General features: G+C 43.2%; 1 protein-coding gene across 6 annotated transcripts in view; it reads left to right on the top strand.

Annotated features, from left to right (window-relative positions):
• Nucleotides 1–19341, top strand: part of reln (reelin) — a 97721-nt gene that overhangs the window by 46652 nt on the left and 31728 nt on the right. For all 6 annotated transcript variants that reach the window (XM_013270586.3, XM_013270584.3, XM_013270585.3 and 3 more), the window contains exons 4-13: nucleotides 6063–6133; nucleotides 13054–13086; nucleotides 13193–13271; nucleotides 13383–13479; nucleotides 14771–14822; nucleotides 15883–15991; nucleotides 16452–16692; nucleotides 16909–17054; nucleotides 18632–18783; nucleotides 19109–19224. In XM_013270586.3, the coding sequence (XP_013126040.1) occupies nucleotides 6063–6133; nucleotides 13054–13086; nucleotides 13193–13271; nucleotides 13383–13479; nucleotides 14771–14822; nucleotides 15883–15991; nucleotides 16452–16692; nucleotides 16909–17054; nucleotides 18632–18783; nucleotides 19109–19224 (1096 nt within the window). The remainder of the gene's footprint in view (nucleotides 1–6062; nucleotides 6134–13053; nucleotides 13087–13192; nucleotides 13272–13382; nucleotides 13480–14770; nucleotides 14823–15882; nucleotides 15992–16451; nucleotides 16693–16908; nucleotides 17055–18631; nucleotides 18784–19108; nucleotides 19225–19341) is intronic.

Raw genomic sequence — 19341 nt, 5'->3', positions numbered from 1 at the left:
GATTAAACTTTTTTTATACACGTGCACGCCAACTCACAATTCAACAGCTGCACAAAACAGTCATGGCCCACTTTTGTTCTTCTTGCAGACATGAGAGTCCACACCGTTGTATAATGTACTAATTACTTTGCTGTACTAAGAGAGGTGAGAATGGTTAATAGCTTCTTCTGGCAAAAGCAAAGATGCACTGGTGTGTTGCTTTCATTCTTTTGCTCTGTTTTGCTTCACTTATAGCCTCGAGGCAATCAGTGTGAGTGTTTGTGTGTGTCTGTGTGTCCATGAGTGTTAAAAATCTGTTCCAACAGATAGCTTCAGAGAAACATGTTTAACAAAAAGCTTAGCACCGTGTGTAACTTTTGATGTTATAGATTGCACATGTGGATGTGTATGCACGCTCATGTGTGTTTGTATGTGTCGTATGTATGTATATATGTGCGTGTGTCTGTGTGTGTGTGCACGGGCGTGTTGCGGTCCTTTGCACCGTGGCCCTGTGGGAGTCAGACAGCTGCTGGGATGAAGATTGCTTTAATTACTGCATGCGAGCCCCCTTTTCTAAAGTGTTCCCCTGGGGAAACGGATGTCTGCAGATCTAATGGCACACTCTCTCTCATGGCATACTGTTATGTTTTATATGCACGCATGTGTGTGTGTATATATAGATCTGCGTTTGTATGCAAACACAGATTTCATTCTTATCTATATCTCTGCTACCTGTTGTTTCTTTTGTGGACTGGAGACAGACTGAAATCATTGTTAGGGGCAATGTGAAAGGTATAATTAAAAAAAACAAAGTGAAAGAGAGAGAGAGCTCATACTCTCTCTCTTGTCTTGTTAGCTGTGATTGAAGAGGAATGGTTTCTGTGCTGTAATTATGCCGGGTGTTGTGGTGTTGTTGGTACTGCCATCTGCTCAAAGTAAGCAGGTCTGTGAGAACATAGAGTTTGTGAAATATATAGTGCACTATTGTATATACTGTACAGACTGCTGCTGCATGGGAAGAGCATTATTTGCGTGCTTTTGCAGCATTTGCTTAGCTCTCAGGGAGCTACATGTGAAATAATAACAATGGTTGTATTGTTGCAGTGAGCTTTTAGGCACTCTAAAAATGTTTTAACATCCAGAAATATTTAAGTTCGAGTTTTTATTTCACCTTATAATAATTTGTCTGTGTCTTAAGCATCTAGCAGAGTAATATTGACAGAGAGAATGATAGACAGCTAATCGGAGGTCAAGGGTCAAAGGACTGACAGGTGATCTATCTCAGCCAGCTTCTAATTTCTCTGGGTATTCGTCAGCTCCATTGATTTGTTGTTATTCAAGTCAATCTTTGAGTCTGTTTTAAGATATAATCAGTAGTTAATGAGCTCTCCTCGTCATTAAAGCTCCACATTGGCCCGTAGCCTGTGGCAGATTAACTGTAGACACTTGGCCAAGGAACATGAGGGATCGATTCAGGCCGGGTAATCTCATTTTGGCAATGTAGATACAGATATATGGGGGAGAAATGTGAACGATGACAGAGGACATAAATCCGACCCTTTTTTTTCCTCCCGCCAGAACCAACTAGAGCTGCAAATCTGACACAGTCCATCCATATAATTCCAATTTTCATATATCACAAATTCCCATATAAGACAGCAACTCTTATATCTAACATATTCATGTTCTTAACCTTTCGTAAACTTTTCAAATATCACAGTTTCTCAAATTTAACGGTAAATCTTGGACATTTTCTGGACAGCCCAAGCTCCTGTTGCTGTTGACCGTAGACGTCTTTCCATTATTGATATTGTCTTATTTCCCCAGGGACGGCCCATGACCCCTGTAATTATGTACATACCCCTGTGTACACAGAGGCACACATACACACAGATATGTATGCATCAGCGCTCTGATCAATACTGCCACATATTGTCCACAACACATAAGTGCTGTACCGTCATCGCACGGTCTTATTATCAAGAGAGCGGGCGCTGTCCTACCTGCTGGGATGTTGACCACCTTAACAGTTCCAGGTGAAATAGAGCATGAAGACTGAAAAAAGGCAAGCACTTGATTTTAAATGCAGCATAATGAACCAGGGAGAGCTGGGCTGCCCCAAATGTATTTCGTGTCAAATTATTCATTCGCATTCTGCACTGCCCGTTCTGTGAGCGCGCACGAGATATAACAGACACGGTCGGTCAGGAATTCATCTCCGTTGCTGTTGACACTGGGTAATTACAGCTCATTCTTCCCCATCTCCTCCTTTTGTCCTAAAGAAAAGGGGACATAGGCTTTAAGATTTTGTTGAATTCCTGTATTTTTCAGAATTTTAGTGTAAAATAACATTTTACATCATTTTACTGCTGCTTTTTCTCAAGTTTAGAAGAAGTCAGTTTTTAGCAGCACAAACCTTTGTCTGCACTTAAAAATCTGCAGTTTTTACAGGCTGCTTTTTTTTGCCTTCCTTGCATATTTACTCCTAAACACTGTTGTTTTCCTAATCTTCCTAATTATTACTCGCTAACAGTAGTCAAGGTCAATTGCTCTTCTCCTCAAGCTGTATACCGAGCAATAACCGCTCTTCTTCTGGCTGTATTCTGAGCCATAACTCTCAATGACCCTGTGCTAACAAGCAGGTAATTTGCCAAACAACTCCCAAATCCCTCTTCTGCGGAGCTTCATTAAATTTGCATGTTCTCCGAAAGCCTTTTTCAATTAATTAATTTAGGGGCAGTCAGAGGGATAGGGAGTAATGTGATTCCACAAAGCCAACTGCACCTTCACAGTAACGAATCAAGACTACATTTTATTTTTTATCAGAGCTCCTGATTGCCGAATGTTCTGGAAGACACCAGAACGTGGATTTTGCCCGTCTCATTACTTCTTTATCTTTTTCTATTGTCCCTGATTGCTGTGTCATAACCACAGCTGGTCCTCAACATGGAAGATAAATCAACCAATTAGCGTGTATTATTTTAAGGGCTAGGTCCAAATGCACCAAATCAGTGCTGGCGACTAGAACTCTACCCCACTGAAAGTCCTCGTATTAATCATGATTACCAACAGGAATAGTGAGCCGGGAGACAAAATGAGCTTTTAATTGGGATTTGAGGAAGAGAGGATGAGAGTGTTGACTAAAGTCGTATCTTGTAGCTATATTTAATATGTATATGGGTTCGTGTTCTTGGGTAAATCAGCTATATTCGCACTGTGTTCATATAAATATATGTTTATGCGTGCATGTGAGAGTGGTTTAGTAGAGAGCTGTCAAGTTGGCTCCTGGGGGATACTTATGGCCGACAGCAACATGCAATCTAACATGGAAGACATGCTTGGTAATTACCCACTCGGAGCCCTTTTGGGAGCTTTTTGAGTGACAGCCTGTCCATCTGCATACATGTTGAAACTCGTATATGGCTTCAAGTGTGTGTGCCCGTTCCCGCCTTTACTCCAATGCTTCGCTATTTGACAGCAGATTGTGGACTTTGAAAGACAAGGCCATCTAACCCCCCCCCTCCCGTCTCAGTTTTCTCGAACCTTATAACCCAACCCCCTCCCCTTCCCCGTCCATTTTTCCATCTTTCTTTCTCTCTTAGATCCCAGCTTTTTCTTCATCTTCCTCAATCTCCCCCTTCTCTTTCCCGTCTCAGATTTTCTCCTTCAGACTAATGAGAGGAGTGAGGATGACACTTATTCTCAGAAGATGAATGATCCCTCGGTTGAATCAGAGAAGGGAAGAGAGTGGAAAAAAACCACCAACACATTAAGGCCCTTAATTGCCCCACCCACCCCACCCCTCAAAGAAAGTCAAATTAACATTTAGATGCGCAGTAATTGTTTTGCATGTATCGGTACTGTTCCCTGCCTGTGTGTGTGTGTGGCTACCAGAGTGGAGACGGTAATGAGAGACACGCTGAGGAACCACTGGAGTGTGACGGCAGGACAGAGACGGCGTCGTGCTGTGCTGATCACACAGTTGTCGGCTCAGACTAAATGCCCTCTCCTGGCTGCTGCTTTAATGACATACATCTTATTAAGTCACACCAACCTCTCACATACTTAAAGGAAATATCTCTTATTGCTATTGAATATCTGCCATAGTAATTGTTCTATTATTTGTTTTGTGTCTTTTGGAGACTAAGAAAGCATTTTAAATTTTATATTACATTTGCAAGTCGCCCCCCCCCCACCCCCCCACACACACACACACACATCTAGTGTACTTGAGCAGAGAGTGTGTTTAGTAAATATTTAAGGGCCTTGTTCCTACATCCCCACCCGCTGTTCGTTACGCGCCATCTTTTATTCATAAATACCAGCCTCAAATTAGTTTTCACCGAATTCTGAAATATGAGTGTAATTAAGTGTGTTTTCTCCCCACTCTGCGCAAGCACAAGAGGTCTTTATTAATTAATAAGGGGCTCTATTCATTATTCATGAGCTGAGACAAACGTGTAAATGCCTCGGCACCCATAAAAGGCAAGTTTGGTGAGGTGAAAGACAAAATCCACGTTGGACTGTAGGGAAGGAAAGAGGAGTGATGAATAAGGAGAAGGAAGCGAGTCTGTGAGCCTCACAGGTGACTCAGACATCCACCATATCGTCTACACCCTCCTCTCCTCCTATACAGTATGTTGACTGGGTGTGGCGCAGCATACAGAAAACTGAATGGCTTCAATCAAGCTTTTGATTTCTACTTGATTGATTTCACATGAACAGCTGTAGTGCACTGTAACATCTGTACAGTACGTTGCACACACAGTGTGAAGGAGGCCTCTTACAAGTATCCCTTCAAGAGACTAGATCAGTGTATGCGGGTGGTGTACATAGATGTGTTTGAGTGTGTGGGAGGTCGCTCAGATTTACAAGCCACGTATGATGTTAATAATTAATGCCAAAGCCTGATTAGGGCACTTTTGAAAGTTTTATCTGTGCGCCCAGTGAGACAACTTTTCTCCTCTCCTTGATGGACAAGCAGTAACAGCGCGAGCAGACCCACATTAGAGCTGCGATATTTCTCCCTTTTTATGTTTTCGACCTCAGTCACACCGCAGTTGTTTTTCATCCGTATATTATGTGGGAAAAATGTAGGTTATATCGTAGAAGTGGGGAGTTACGGCTTTTACTGGCCATCTAAAAGTGTAGTGTTGTTGCGCAGAAGTTTCCTAACTGGTCTGAGCTTCAAAGGGCTCTAAAACTTATATTTTTCCCCATAACTCATTTCAAGGTCTCTCTGAAAATTGCAGCTTTTTTTTCAGACCCAGTGATCTTTGCGCCTCATTCTCCCTCCTGATTTATGGGCTTGTGTGTTTTTTCACGTTTTATTATATCTGTCTTCTCCTAAGCTTTTACATAAACAACATACCAAACGTTTTTCTTATACTGTTTTTACTACGATTAGTACTACTACAGCAGCAGTAGTATTATTTTTTTCGTGGTTATTATTTTTTGAATGGACAAGGTTTCTGTACAGCTTCTTCGGCATGCTCGCAGTGTCATTCTGCTGTCACAGATTACAGTGGATCTCATTCTACAGGACAGTAGAGCATGTCTCAGTATCTGTGTAAAATATCTCGGTGCACTCTGAACAATTTCACCCTCTTAGGTTTTTAAAGATTCTCCATTTTCATATGAATAAGGCATTTTATGGCCACCTGAAGGAAATTCATATTACGTTCTCTATGAATGACACGCTGCATACAGCTAGATTTACACAGACGTGCAAGGAATGCAGTGTGTCAGTGCGAGGAATGATGATATTGGATATTGTATAACCCATGCTCTATTTTTACTGTAATGGCCTGTTTGGTACTGTTTGTCTGTTTGCTCAGCAATGCCTTTTCACTTGTTTACCATTTCTGTCGATATAAGTATATAAATGCATCTATCTGCCTTTTTTTTACCTTCAGAATTACACCATAATGCCCTTCAGGAAAATGCCCCTGCTTAAAATATGAATATCGAATTAAACATTAGAGGAAATAAGTAAACTTTTCATCTTTTTGTATTTTTATTTTTAAATAATGATTTTTCTCTCCTTCTCTATTTCTCCCGTCTTTCCTTTCGCTTTTTCTCAGCGCCACGGCAACATATCGAGGACAGATCCTTTTCAAAGACGCGTTGGCCCAGCAGCTCTGTGAGCAAGGAGGTGAGTATCAGGGATGTTGCATGCATACCTCTCTTTGCAGACACATGCATAATGAATGTGTGGGCTCTTACAGATATATTTTCTATCTGTGCATAGTACTATATGTTACATGTGCACCAACTTATATGCATAATGCTCCTCTGTCTCACTTCCTACTACTGTCTGTCAAATTGTACGCATACATTATCGAAATATGGCAAAACAGTTGATGCGCTGCTTCTTCATGACTGTGCCATTGCAGCACTTCCTGGCTTTCTTTCTGCCTAATGATGCAGCCAGAGTCAGAGATATTCGGGTGTCCTATGTTGCCAGCTTAATTTCAGCTTATGCTAAACTCAGTCCCCCCCCCCCTTCTCTCTCTCTCTCTCTCTCTCTCTCTATGCCGGAGATTTATGCTTTATGGCCAACACATCTTACATCCACTTTCTGTGACAGCCTTAAGTAGCTATTGACAGACAGTGCAGTCCCACTCTGCACGCTGAGTGTGTATAATTGCTTGTTTACAGGAAAGAAGCCTCCCTCCTCCTCACTCAAGAACTCCTCCTTTTGGATCAAAATTGGACTTTAATGCTGAAAGTAGAGACGTACAGTAACTGCAGTCGAGGGTGTTTTTGCTAACTGTTTCGGAGTAAAAATTTGAGCCGCATGCTGAATACTTAGAGGAGAACTTGGTCTTTATTACATTCAAAGTAATCGTTGTACTTGGTCTCCGAGGGCTCTTTATTACAAGTGCACATCCCAGTAGGTCATTGGAGACGCTATCCACAATTGCAGCACATGCCAAGCAGAGAGTGTTCAAATTCATGCCTTCGTGCCACTTGGAAGAGATGAGGCACAGAGCCCAGTCAGCCCAGTCAGGCCTGGAAGAGCGACAGAGAGAAAGAGCGACAAGGCTCCTCTCCTTTGTCTCCTTGCCCGAGAGCTCATCCTTTCACTCCCAGTGACACACTGCCCCAGTCTTTTCCCTGTGCACATGAAATATCTACAGCCAACAACAGTCATTTACTTGTTTAGTGCCAAGGCCCTGCGGTATCACACTAACACACAGCTACTCACAGCAGACAAGCTGAAAAGCAGAGATTTAGACGTTACAAGGCCTTGGAGGACACAAGCTGTAAATGGAAATGGACAGAAAAACCAGCAGTCAGGTAACACACTAAATGCAATCTTCAGGGAACGTGTACAGGTACGACAGGGAGAGAGGGAACCGAGATCGGATAGAGGATGGCGAAAGCGATGAGAGGTACAGGGGAGAGGTAGTCGAGGAATGGTAGGGCTATAAATTGAAGGTGTATCTGCGACATTTGGTGATGGAAGATAAAAGGAAAAGGATGTTGGAGATGACGAGACGGTGTTGATGAAAAGCTTGAAGGTCATATATTCCAGATTTAAGTGTTTTGTTCAGAGAAGGAGGGGTAATTAAATGTCATCACCAAAAATAAAGAGTAGATTTGAATGGTTGTCCGACCTTGTTGCAGGCTAATTGACAGCAAATGGGGCATCACTCATTGTGATGCCGCACTAATCCCGAAAATCTGAATTATAAATGAGAAATGAATCTGCCACGGGCAACAAAAGTCAAAAGGAGACAAGGAGAGAAATGAGGGAATAAGTGAGCTTCTGATTATTTTCTTTACATGAAATGATTGAAGCTGATTTTATACTGCTATAAACTGCATTTATGTAGTGATTAGTGATTTTACACCCACATAAACACATTCATCATTTTTTATTTTTTGTCCATACGGCTCGCTCCATTACACATACACTCAAACACCGGTGTCGTTTTGGTGTTCAGTGTCTTGCCCAAGGACATTTTCTGAGCCGCGGGACACTTCCTGAGCCACAACCACCCCCGCTTTCGTCTCCTTTGGGTTGTCCTAACACCGACGAGCATCATTTTTCTTTTCACCACTGACCTAACTCACAGCCAGTCAGATTCTGTTCCCCTTTACAGACCAAAACCTGCCATGCACCTTTAAAAACACACACACACACACACACACACACACAAAACTGCAAGGTTCAGACATTAAAATGAAACTTGAGAAATACTTTGACCTCACATAAACCGTGTGGTTATAGAACCAAAGCTGTTTAACCGTACAAAGTATTATCATGCCAAAACCAAGTCAAAAAACACTGAGGAGACTTGGACATAAATCATGGTTACTGTCTCATTTTCCCCAACAAAATCTGAGTTACCAGCAGGTAAGACGACTGTCTCTAGATTTTTCCTTTCTGCCAGAACCAGAGGTTATTTTTCTGTTTTCAGTGGCAAAGAAAGTGCAGGGTTGTGGGGGGGGAGCTCCGAGCAAAGTTACTTCAAATCTCCACATTAGCATTCAAAGTGAAATAAAAGATATGGGGCCAGCTCAAGCCACTTTAGAAGTTCATATGCTTAAGACTCCAGCTTTGAAGAGCTGAAGAAATGAAAGCTATCTAAAACAGGGTTATGATCCACGGAGGAGGGGGAGGGAAGTTGAAAAAGAGAACGTAAGGATAGACGGAGCGAAGCGGAGGGCAGGCAATCAGAACCGATCAGATGGGGCGAAGACTTTAAGAACAAATGGACAGATTAGCTAAAGAGATAGAAAAGAAGGTCAGAGTTTGAATTAGATGGCCAACACAGATAATTCAAATAAATTCTAATGTAAATATAAGATTTAAGGATAAAGAATGGAGACGGGTGATATAAGCCTTAAACGCCTGACATGCAACACTTTGCTTCTCAGTAACAGAAAGCCGCCCAAAAAGCCTGCTAAGACATAAGCAAGGACTGGATTTGTGTGTGTGTGTGTGTGTGTGTGTGTGTGTGTGTGTGTGTGTGTAAAATAATCTGTCTAGCAGAGTTGGGGGATGCCTGGTCCCGACACACTGCTCCCCCCTGTGCTTACAGCTCCTTTCTGCTGTGCCAGCACACTTCTCTACCCCATCCCTTCAATCTGCCTCCAATTCATTCCTCTAACATCCCTTCCAGTTTGCTTTGATCTACACCCCATTACTTTACCCCAACAACCTGCACGGGGGGGGGAAAAATCCCCATATTTTGTTTTTATATGTGGATTCTGAAGTCGGGACGTAATGGGAGTCTGACAAATTCTGCTGCAACCAAATGAAATGCTCAGCACGGCGGAGTAGTTTGTGACACCAATCAGCACAGGCTCTTAGAGATGCTTTAAAGCATGATGTGGCAAAATTCAAATTACCCCTGCAGTTTCAAATAACTGAAGGTATAAGAACAGATTGGGGGGGAAGCATCTAATGAGTGACCATAGAAAGACTTATTAGCGGCCAAGGTGGGGGATGTAGAAAGGTAGGGAAGGGCTACGAAAGGGTGCTCTCTGCTAAAGGGTGGAGTCATTGAGGGTGTTGAATAGCGCTGTAGGCCGTCCATTAGTTCTATCACCTGACAGCAGGGCCAGCAGTCCCTGCTTTCTGCACAGCATCCCCAAGTCGTCTCATTTCCAGCAAGAGAATAAATCAGATCTTTATGGGCCTGGCCAAGTGCACTGCACCCCAGATGGATTATTAAAGGGACATATAACTCAAAGAGGCCACTGCTCCCTAAGGGGTGCCTGATCACAACGCAATAGGGAAGGGACGGGTGGCCTAGCCTCTCCCACCTCCTCGCCACCCACCCAGTCTGCCAGCCAGCCTGCTTCCCTGGCTGAGTGCCATCTTGCTTGCCATTCCATATTGCTCAGTGGCACAAAAAAATTTGCGACCTTGGTTGTTGGTTTGTCTCCCTCGCTTGGCCTGCTGACTCCCTCCTGTAGCCATGTTTTCTCGTATTTTCTGCTCTTATCTGTTCTTCTGAATTAAAAAAAAATAATAATCTTTTTCCAATTTTTGTTGTGTAGTTTTTGCTGGAATTACTTTCATTGCTAAACATTACCAACCGAGGGGGGATAACATGTTAGAGAATAATGCTTCTAACACACTGACAGGAACAAGAAGACAAATAAGGCTCTCTTGTTTTTTGATTTTCTTCCATTTTTGTGAAGAAGCATGTGTAGCAAAGAAAAACAAAGATAACGTGGGCACTGAGGTGTGAGTCTTACTTCTTTGGTGGTTCAGACCGTAGACCTGTGATTATTGTAATAACTCCAATTAGAGCTCACTCGGCCGCCCTGTTTTTGCTGAGTGGACTGGAGTGGCTGCTATCTAACCTTGGAGAAGCGCCTCTTTTTAGTCACCGCAGATCAAAAACAACAGCTTCCTGCAACCTGGCGCGTTAGTAATTGCAACCACCGGTTAGACGAGAGCGACATGACTTCAAATGCACTTCGCGTCATCAAGGATGTGAGTCAGACGAAGGGGGGAAAAGCGCAAATAAGATGAGAACAAGGGAGTTTGGAAGAGTGGATGCAGTTTACAGGGTGGGGAGAAAAGAGGAGCAAGAGGAGATTAGAGCTGGAAGGCGAGGAGACGGAGGGGGAGAAGATTTAACATGACTTGTGCCCCGCAATCTTTGTGCCAAGATGTCTGAGTCTGCCAAAGCTTATGCTCGTTTAGCCCCCCATTGTAGCACCCCAACCCTGCTCATCAGCACCCATGTGCTTTGAGCACTGGTGCATTTTACTGAAAAGGCACTCTTATTTGTTTCTTCTGTTTATTTGTGTGCATAAGTGTACATGTGTATTACAGAGAATATCAGAGAGGGTTGGGTCAGCTGTGGAAGGCAAAGTCATCTGTGTGTGTGTGTGTGTATGTGTGTGTCTCTGTCTCTGCATGCCTGTGTGTTTAAGCCCTGGCCAGGGAGATACAGGCATTAGCAGAGATGAGCTGCTAATAGAGGAGGCAGTAATTGAAGTCTTTAAGAAAGTGAGAGGGGATTAATCCAAGTGAAATGAGCACCACTGTCTGCTCTCGATGCGCAAAGGGTTAGGCAGGGAGAGACAGGACGGGTGCGGATGGAGGGGGTGAGAAGGAAAGAGAGATTGTGATAGAAGAGAAGTGAGAGAGACAGCAGGAGAGTGTGATGAAGCAGGGAGAAGGAAAACTGTAAATGAGGCCTTTTTGGAAGCTTCAAGGGATTATCCACCCAAAAAAAAAATCTTCTGGGCCTTTCTCCAGCCAAATGGCCTCACTAGATAGACTGGAGGAGATTTAGAAGGGTTTGTTTAAGCGCGCAAGAGAGGAGAAGACTATACAGAGCAGAATTATCTACCAACCAAGCGTTTGCGACTGCCTGTTTGAGAGGATGGATTACGAGGAAATGAGTTTAAGTACGTGCTCTTTTCAGGTTGAATACGTAAGATCAGCACATGGCCATGTAAACTGAGCACACAATCGTATGGATCATTTTTATTAGAGGTTAATAGGAATGTAAAGTAGATACAAGAAGCATGAAAGAGTCACACATGCTTGAACTGTTGGCTTCTCTAAACATGTTCTGCATGAGCAGACGCTGGAGGATTAGAAAAGAACAAAATAAGATGGAGAAAGGGGGGGAAACAAAACCCTTTGATCTGCTTTTAATGGGCTACATCACTAAGATGGAGCTCTGGCCTTAGCTAAGCTAAGCATCGGGGGCCACTAGAGCAGCAGCAGTGGTCACAGTGACTGAACCAGCCAGCTCTCTCACACAGGCCACTTAAACTTCTACAGTCAGCATGAAACTTTGCCACCACTGTATGAATAGCAAATCCACTTCTAAAAGCCCGGCATTTGGATCCAGTGGCGAGAAATGAGGGCAGCTAAAGAAAGTGAAAGCTGAGCTTAAAGTAAAGACGTTTCCAGAGCCATTACAATTGTAAGAACACTTTTTTGTATAATCCCTCATCTCTCGATTCAGGTTCCGTTGTTTATAAGGGGCTTTAGGTGGGCTTTCTCAAATGCTTGAAAGAGAGTCTTAAGTAACTCAAAGTTAAACTTTGGAACAAATCCACGCTGCGCTATCTCAGACCACCTTATCAGGTGGGCAGGCTCATCCTGGATGAGAATACAGCTGATTATGTTTCATCAGTCAGGAGTAAGGTTGTCTTAAAACCCCCCACCATCCCAGAGCAGAGTAAAGTAGTGCAACGGAATTGAATGGTGACTTTTTCACTGATGAGATCAAAGCCTATTTGCAACTTAAAAGTAGAAATGAATCTCTCTAAGAGATTTCCTTAACCTGATAAAATAAAGGTGTGCAAACTATATTCTAATTTATGATTGCAGTTTGCACCAGTATCCTTTTTAATGCAGGTCTGAGTTTATGCACAACTTTATTTGTCACTTCTTTCCTGTTTTTTATTAAAACATGAGCACCAGGTAGTGAAACAAAGCTTCCATCAAAGTAATCTATCAAACTTTTCCTCAGTTTGATTTCTAAAGTTTTAAACCTCACTGTGTGTCTATGTATTTTGCCTCCATCTGTTTCAGCACAAAGGTCACATCGAGGCTTTGCGACTATTTTTTTAAGACCCATAGTTGATTCATTAAATCCTAACAGTCATGACTTCCCTCCATTCACCTCCCGCCTCTTCTCAGAGCTGCGTATATACCCCAGGAGAGATTGATGGTTGAGTGTGTTAGCTAGGCAGTGGCCACAGATTACAGCACAGAGGGCGCCTCTGGGGAGGAAGGCGGTTAATTGCCATTGAACCATTAATCATAGCAGCCCAGCCTTTCATTACTGAGAGGAATTAACATCAGTAGGCAAGAGACCGCAGCCGTGGCTGACCAGGACACAGCGAAAGTTTGTTTCACTCGGAGATGATCGCTTAAGATTGGACCATTTTCCTAGCTTCTTCTGACAAATATGCACGTGTGGTCTGCGTGTTTAGTTTTGTCCATGATGAAAACTCATTAATACTCTTTTTTTAGCTCTTCATGATTAGTAAGCTTCTGCTAGATCCAGATGCAACATGATAACAGACATGCAGGTATAGCTTAGCAACACTCACTCTGCTCTTCTCTGTCTGTTTCAGCTCCAACCGAGTCCCCACTGAGACCGAGTCTTGGTCAGTCTGCATTCCACTTCTTGCTGTTGTTTTTTAAAATAAAATTGATAATGAAAAGTATAGTACAGACGATGTTTAACAGTGAGCATGTGCTTCATGTGTGTAGTGGAGCTGCATGGAAAACATGCTGTGCTGCGTGACGACTTTGACTCCAACCTACAAGGAGAGCTAGACCCCAGCATCTGGTAGGTTAAAAGGTTATGACTCCTCTTGTAATGTTGGGGTGCAGTCCCTGTCACTACTTCTGCAGTGCAGTTTGTCTAACAGCTCGGCTTCTCTTCTCTTCTCTTCTCTAGGTCTGAGTGTAGCAACTGTGAGGTTGGAGAGCAATGTGGCGTACTGATGCATGGCAGAGCGGTCACTTTCTGCGAGCCCTTCGGAGAACGCGAGCTGGTAACTGCCATGTTTGACCACACTGCAGCCGCTGTACATTTTACGGCCAATTGATCACACATCCAAAGCAACCACACAGTCGCCACAACCACACTGACAGTACATTACACCATGTTTGCTCTAACCACAGTTGAGTCTCATGTTTAAATTTGTATATTCCATGAACACTAAGCACACACTGCTAACGCAGGAGATGTTTGATTGTGGTGAAGGAAGGCAAATTTACCTGACCTGGTTTTTCCCGACGGGACTTCATTTCTGTGGATTAAAGGATTAATTCAGGAGTAAGGAAGTACCAGATTTTGCATTTTGTTTAACGTGTAAGTAAGAGCAACAGCATTTGTTATCATTTGTTAAGCATATGTTAACTGATGGTTAGATTAAATCAATTCAAATATGCTTTCTCAGTTTTTACCTCAGACAAAAACAACTAAAAGTGAACACTTCCAAATAAAACAGTCTCGTACATGCCTCTTGAAGCATGCTTAAGAGGTGCAGAAACAGAAGTACAAAGTAGTTTTGGTGTATTTCATGATTTCTTTGTTCAAATTAAATTTTTGATGTCAACACGCCACAAACACCCTCTTTAAATCCCTTTCAAATGCTGCTTACTACGATTGCTTGCTTCTAGTTATCTACCAGCAACCTGTTCAGGATGTTGCAGCACCTGTTTGGCATTTATCCTTTTGCTAAAACTTCTCATGCAAACTACAGCACAGCCACTGTTATACTCTGAACACACTATAGTACAAAACGGCAGATGCTTTGGGACACAGCAATCATTTTCATGCTCTCTTCCTATCTTTATAAACTCGATTTCAGACTGTTTATTCTGTTGTAGGAGATTAAAGCCAGGCTTCAGCATAGAAGTATTTAGTGGCTCGTGATGCTATTTACTTCTCTGATAAGCATTTGCTTTGTTTGTCACTCTTCCAAATGTTTGATGCCGCTGCCTGGCAGCTCTTCTGTCAAGCGCAACAAGCGTGCGCAACCAGAAACACAGAAACATTTACACACAGTGACAAATAAAACAACATCAATAATGGCAGCATACATTCGTGCGCACGCAGCCTGCTGAGTTATTTGCTTTTGTAAAACGCACACGTGCACTCAAACAGACATTTAAAAGATAGACACAGTGGTTTAAGGTCTCAAATGACACCAGCGTGATTACTCTTAAGCTGCTAATCCAGCACAAAAGATTAAATAATTTTATAATATATTTACAAAGCCTAACTTAATGTAACTCTTTATCCGCAATATCCTAAATTGCCTTGTGTATCATTCCTAGACTACTGTACCTCTGAACACCAGCACTGCCTCAGTCCTGCAGTTTTCCCTGGGTGAGTATTAAATCTCCACATTGTAGACAATGAGTACATTCAGACAGCTTATGTGTGGGATATTTATTTTAACCTTGGTAGCCCTGTCTTAACCAGTCAGTGCAAGGATCCCAATGGCATCCTCAGGAAACAAGCATCTTTTGCACTGTTAGATGTCAGCCCCCCCCCGTCACAATAATGAATGATTTACAATATTCTGGAAAGACACCCAGAAGGCCGTGGCAGAGTTTTTAGAGGTGTTGTATTTTTCATGTCCATTACATGCATCCGCCAGTTCTCACGGGAACGTGACTAGGAGGAAATAAGAGTACATAATGTAGAGCATTCTGTCTGGCTGCACTCTTGCTTGAAGGTCCTCAGTATGAATTTGTGTTGCGTATTGAACAGTTCAGTAGAGCAGTACTGTGAAGTGGCAGCGGGTTAATGCATGGCTGTATTCAGCGGGGATGTAACAGCATGGCGCAACATTTTGGAGGCATGGACAATACACACCGTCGGTGAAGTGGGAGGAGGGGGAGAAGAGAGGAAAGGTAGGGATGCTGCGGGGGTTACCTGCCTCCCTCCATTAGTAGCCTTTGACCCTCCCTAATCCCGCAGCACCCACACGACACCATATTTTAAAGCGGTCCAATCCCTTTCTGACTCTGCAAATAGAAATGCGCAGCAATAATGACACACACATGCACGCGCGCACACACACAGATGAAGAGTTTCCGGCTGGAGTTAGTACTGTCGTCATTCTGTGACTTCTCCAGTCATTTCTGCCCAGCCCCATCATTCAGCTTCCTGATGTCACTGAGCCCTGTTAAGCTGCTGATCAGTTAGTTCCACCATGACACCATTTAGACATTATTTTCCGTTAATGGAGGCGATGTGGGAGGAATCACTGGAAAGACAGCCATTGCGCATTGTGCAGCCTCACATACAAAAGCTCATTGGCTGGCTGGAAACAACTCAGCTGATGAAAAATAATAGCTAAACGGCATATTTGTGAGCTTCACCCTCAACACGAGTGTTAACGATCATATACGCGTGTCCTTGCTGATGTTTTGTTCCTCAGGCTCAGGCTCCTGCCGCTTCAGTTACTCGGACCCCAGCATCACTGTGTCGTACAGCCTCGGTGGCAACACCAACACCTCAGATGACTGGATCACACTGGAGAAGATCAGGTATTTTTCTCCTTTTCTTCCTTGTTCCTCATCCCATCCCACAGTCCTTCCATCTGTTACAAACACCCGCCCTCTTTTTTTTCCCCCCTTGTTCACACCTCCCCCTCTTAATTTGTCATCCCTCTCCTGTTTGTCTCGATGATCCACCTGTTTTTTAAATCCCTCTCTCTCCCCGCCTCTCTCTGTTTTGTCAGCTTTCAAACATAAGCATAATGTAATAATAGACTTCTTAATATAATATTTAGCAGCACTAAGTGGATGTTTTGCTTTCACGTAAACACTTCGACTCATTCTGAAAGCTGCTTTTTAAAGCTGCTGTGTCTCTCCTTATTTGGTTATTTCAGCCACGTTGAAGTGATTAATGATTGTTATTTACTCTGTAAATATTGAACATCATTACATAACCACAACTTCCACATTTAGAAAGTCACTTGTTTTTCAATATTTTATTTTCCTCCAGAGCTCCTACCAACAGCAGCACCATCATCCACCTGCTTCCACTTCCACACTCCACCAGAGCCGATGGAGTTCGTCTCCGCTGGTCTCAGGAGGCCCCCCAAGGCCCTGAAGGCTATGAGTCCTGCTGGGGGATGGACAATGTGCTTCTGGTCAACGCCGCCCACAGGACCCCCCTGATGGAGGAAAACTTGGATCCTCCAGACACCGCCAACTGGCTCTTCTTCCCTGGAGCTACTGTCAAGGTACACCAGTCAATCAATGCATACTCAAGGATTTTGTTTCCCAGTCATTTGCTTAGAAATGTGGTCAAATGCTCAGATAGATTAAGATTATATAATCTTAGATATATTAAGCAAGAAACTACAACAACTCCAGTATGAAAACAATAAATAAATGTAATCATGTGGTTGTATAAGTGGCACAGCTTCCTATTTTTCATCTGTATTCTTATTGTCCAGCATGCCTGTCAGTCAGAAGGCAATGCCATGTATTTCCATGGTGGTGAGGAAACTGGACACAGCTTTGCCACCACCAGGGACATTGATCTGCACCGTGAGGAGGGACGGAGCTACTGGGAGGAAGACTTTGAGAGCCTGCCGTTAAAGTAAGTCAAAGTAGCGAGTCATTTGATTTATACCTACCTTAACGAGGAGTTTGATCCACTCCAATAAAGCTGAAACAGTAAACTGAACTTGGCTTCCAGACCAGACTCTTCTCTGTCATTAAAGGATTAAAACTGTCCGTACCGTCTTTACTGAGTTATTTGATTTATATTTATCTTAATTTCTCATCTTTTTTTCTCCTGTTGTTTCTTTCAAAGCCAGAGAAACAAAGTGCTTTACATACAGCAACACAATCAAGGAAATGTCAAGTCAAGATGAATGAAGAATTAAAGATTTTTAAAAGCTTTTTTAAAAGATACTGAGAGAGACTTTACTGACAGGGAGTTTCATCCACCGCAATAAAGCTGAAGCAGTAAACTGAACTTGGCTTCGAGACCAGACTCTTCTCTGTCATTAAAGGATTAAAACTACAACAGAGCCAAACCACAAAGGGCTGAAAGAGAGTCAACAGAATCATAAACTGCTATCTTATGCGCAATGTGATTGGATCAGAGGGACGGGATATTACCAGATAGATATTACTGTGTCTATGTATACACATAAATGCACTGACACCTGTCACTTGTCATATGTCAAGCGATTAAACATGCAGCGTGTCGCACAAGATCAAGTCAAGCATGGGGACCGACACAGGTGAACGCCGTGCCTCTGACTGCTACAGAGATGGCAGTCCATCTGTTCAGAGTAACACACACACACACACGCCGGACAGCAGAGAGCACTGTCTGAAGCGCTGCAAGAGGAAGAGAGATGAAAGGAGAGAGATGATAGATAGCGTTACTGCCAGGGAGTGATTAACAAGCTCCATGCACCGTGTCTGTCAGCATGATTTTCCATTAATGAGAAGGACCGCAAACAGGAGTTTGCTTCTACAATCGCCCCGCACCTTCACACCTCCTTGCAGCATGCCAACATGCTGCACTGCATGCTAGCTCTCACCCATCAGGCGTCAGGCACTGAAACATGTGTGAAGTAGGCAGGGAGATTTTTTTTTTTTTTTTTACGTTGAAGGTACACTCCGCTCCGCCAAGTGTCATTTAACTTAACACTGGCAGTGACAAAGACACAGAAAGTAAGGAGTGACAGAGGGAAAGGAAAGGGGAGAGGAGATAGAAGCCAGCTTCTGTCAGAACTAATAAGAGTCCTCTCTCTACTGTGCAGAAATATGTTTGTGCATGCATGTGTCAGTGCGTCCTGCATGCCTCTACCAAGTAGCTTAAGCCATATTTCTGACAGCATGTGTTTGTTTAGCAGTTGTAACTCTTTCCTGATTTCAGTAAAACTCCAGAGGGAGATGCAGGACTTTTTAAAATTATTCACAAATTTTCCTTAATAACTGTACTGCATAATGGAAGGCACAGTTCAAGACAGGGAGGAGACACAAATCCCTGCGAGTCAACAGAGGGTTGTGTCAGGAGGGGCATCCGGTGCCAAATCAAACATGCAGGTCCATCTAAGCCCATTGTGAGAAATAGAGCTGCCTTTTTGATGTAAGCATTTTGTGTTTAGATCAGTCTTTTTCTCACAAACCCTTCACTCCTTGTTATTTTTCACTCAGCTGGGACATAGAGGGCGCCGTCTATGGGACCCAGTGTGGAGAGATTGAGTCGGGCTCAGCGCTAGTGTTTGACAGAGAGGGCCGGAGGCGAGTGTGCACCCCCTACCTCGACACCACGTCTTATGGAAACCTCCGCTTCTACTTTACCATGGGTATGGAAATCCTCCATCTATATACTCTCTGTCTAGCTGTAAGTAAAACTGAGTCAATTTTTATTTATATAGCACCTTTCAAGATAAACACCGCAAAGTGCTTCACAAGAAGAACATCAAAACAGAAGCTTAAGCATCAAAACAAAAGTTACCCAGAAGCAAGTTTAAAAAGAGGAGTTTGTAGCTGCTTTTTAAAAGAGATCACCGAGTCCACAGAACTCAGGCTCAGAGGAAGAGCTCCAGAGTCTGTAGTTGCAGTTAATAAACCACGGTGTGCAAGTGTTTTGGCATGTCTATAAGCATAATAGGGCATGTTTGTGTGTAGGTGGTGTGGACTGTGAGCCGGGAGAATCCCATGAAAACGACGTGATTCTGTTTGGACGGTCTGAAGGAAGGAGGGAGCGTGTGGTGCTCGACACCCTTCCGTACTCTTCTTACAGGGTGAGATACACCAAAAACTGGGCATGCATAAACTTTGTTAGCCTGAAGCGCTCTGTCCGATTGAATAGTATTAGATTAACAGCTGTGAGGCCTTTTGATAACCGATTATCATTTTTA

This window comes from Oreochromis niloticus, linkage group LG7, assembly GCF_001858045.2.
Source record: "Oreochromis niloticus isolate F11D_XX linkage group LG7, O_niloticus_UMD_NMBU, whole genome shotgun sequence".
NCBI lineage: Eukaryota > Metazoa > Chordata > Actinopteri > Cichliformes > Cichlidae > Oreochromis > Oreochromis niloticus.
This window is presented reverse-complemented; position numbering and strand designations above follow the sequence as displayed.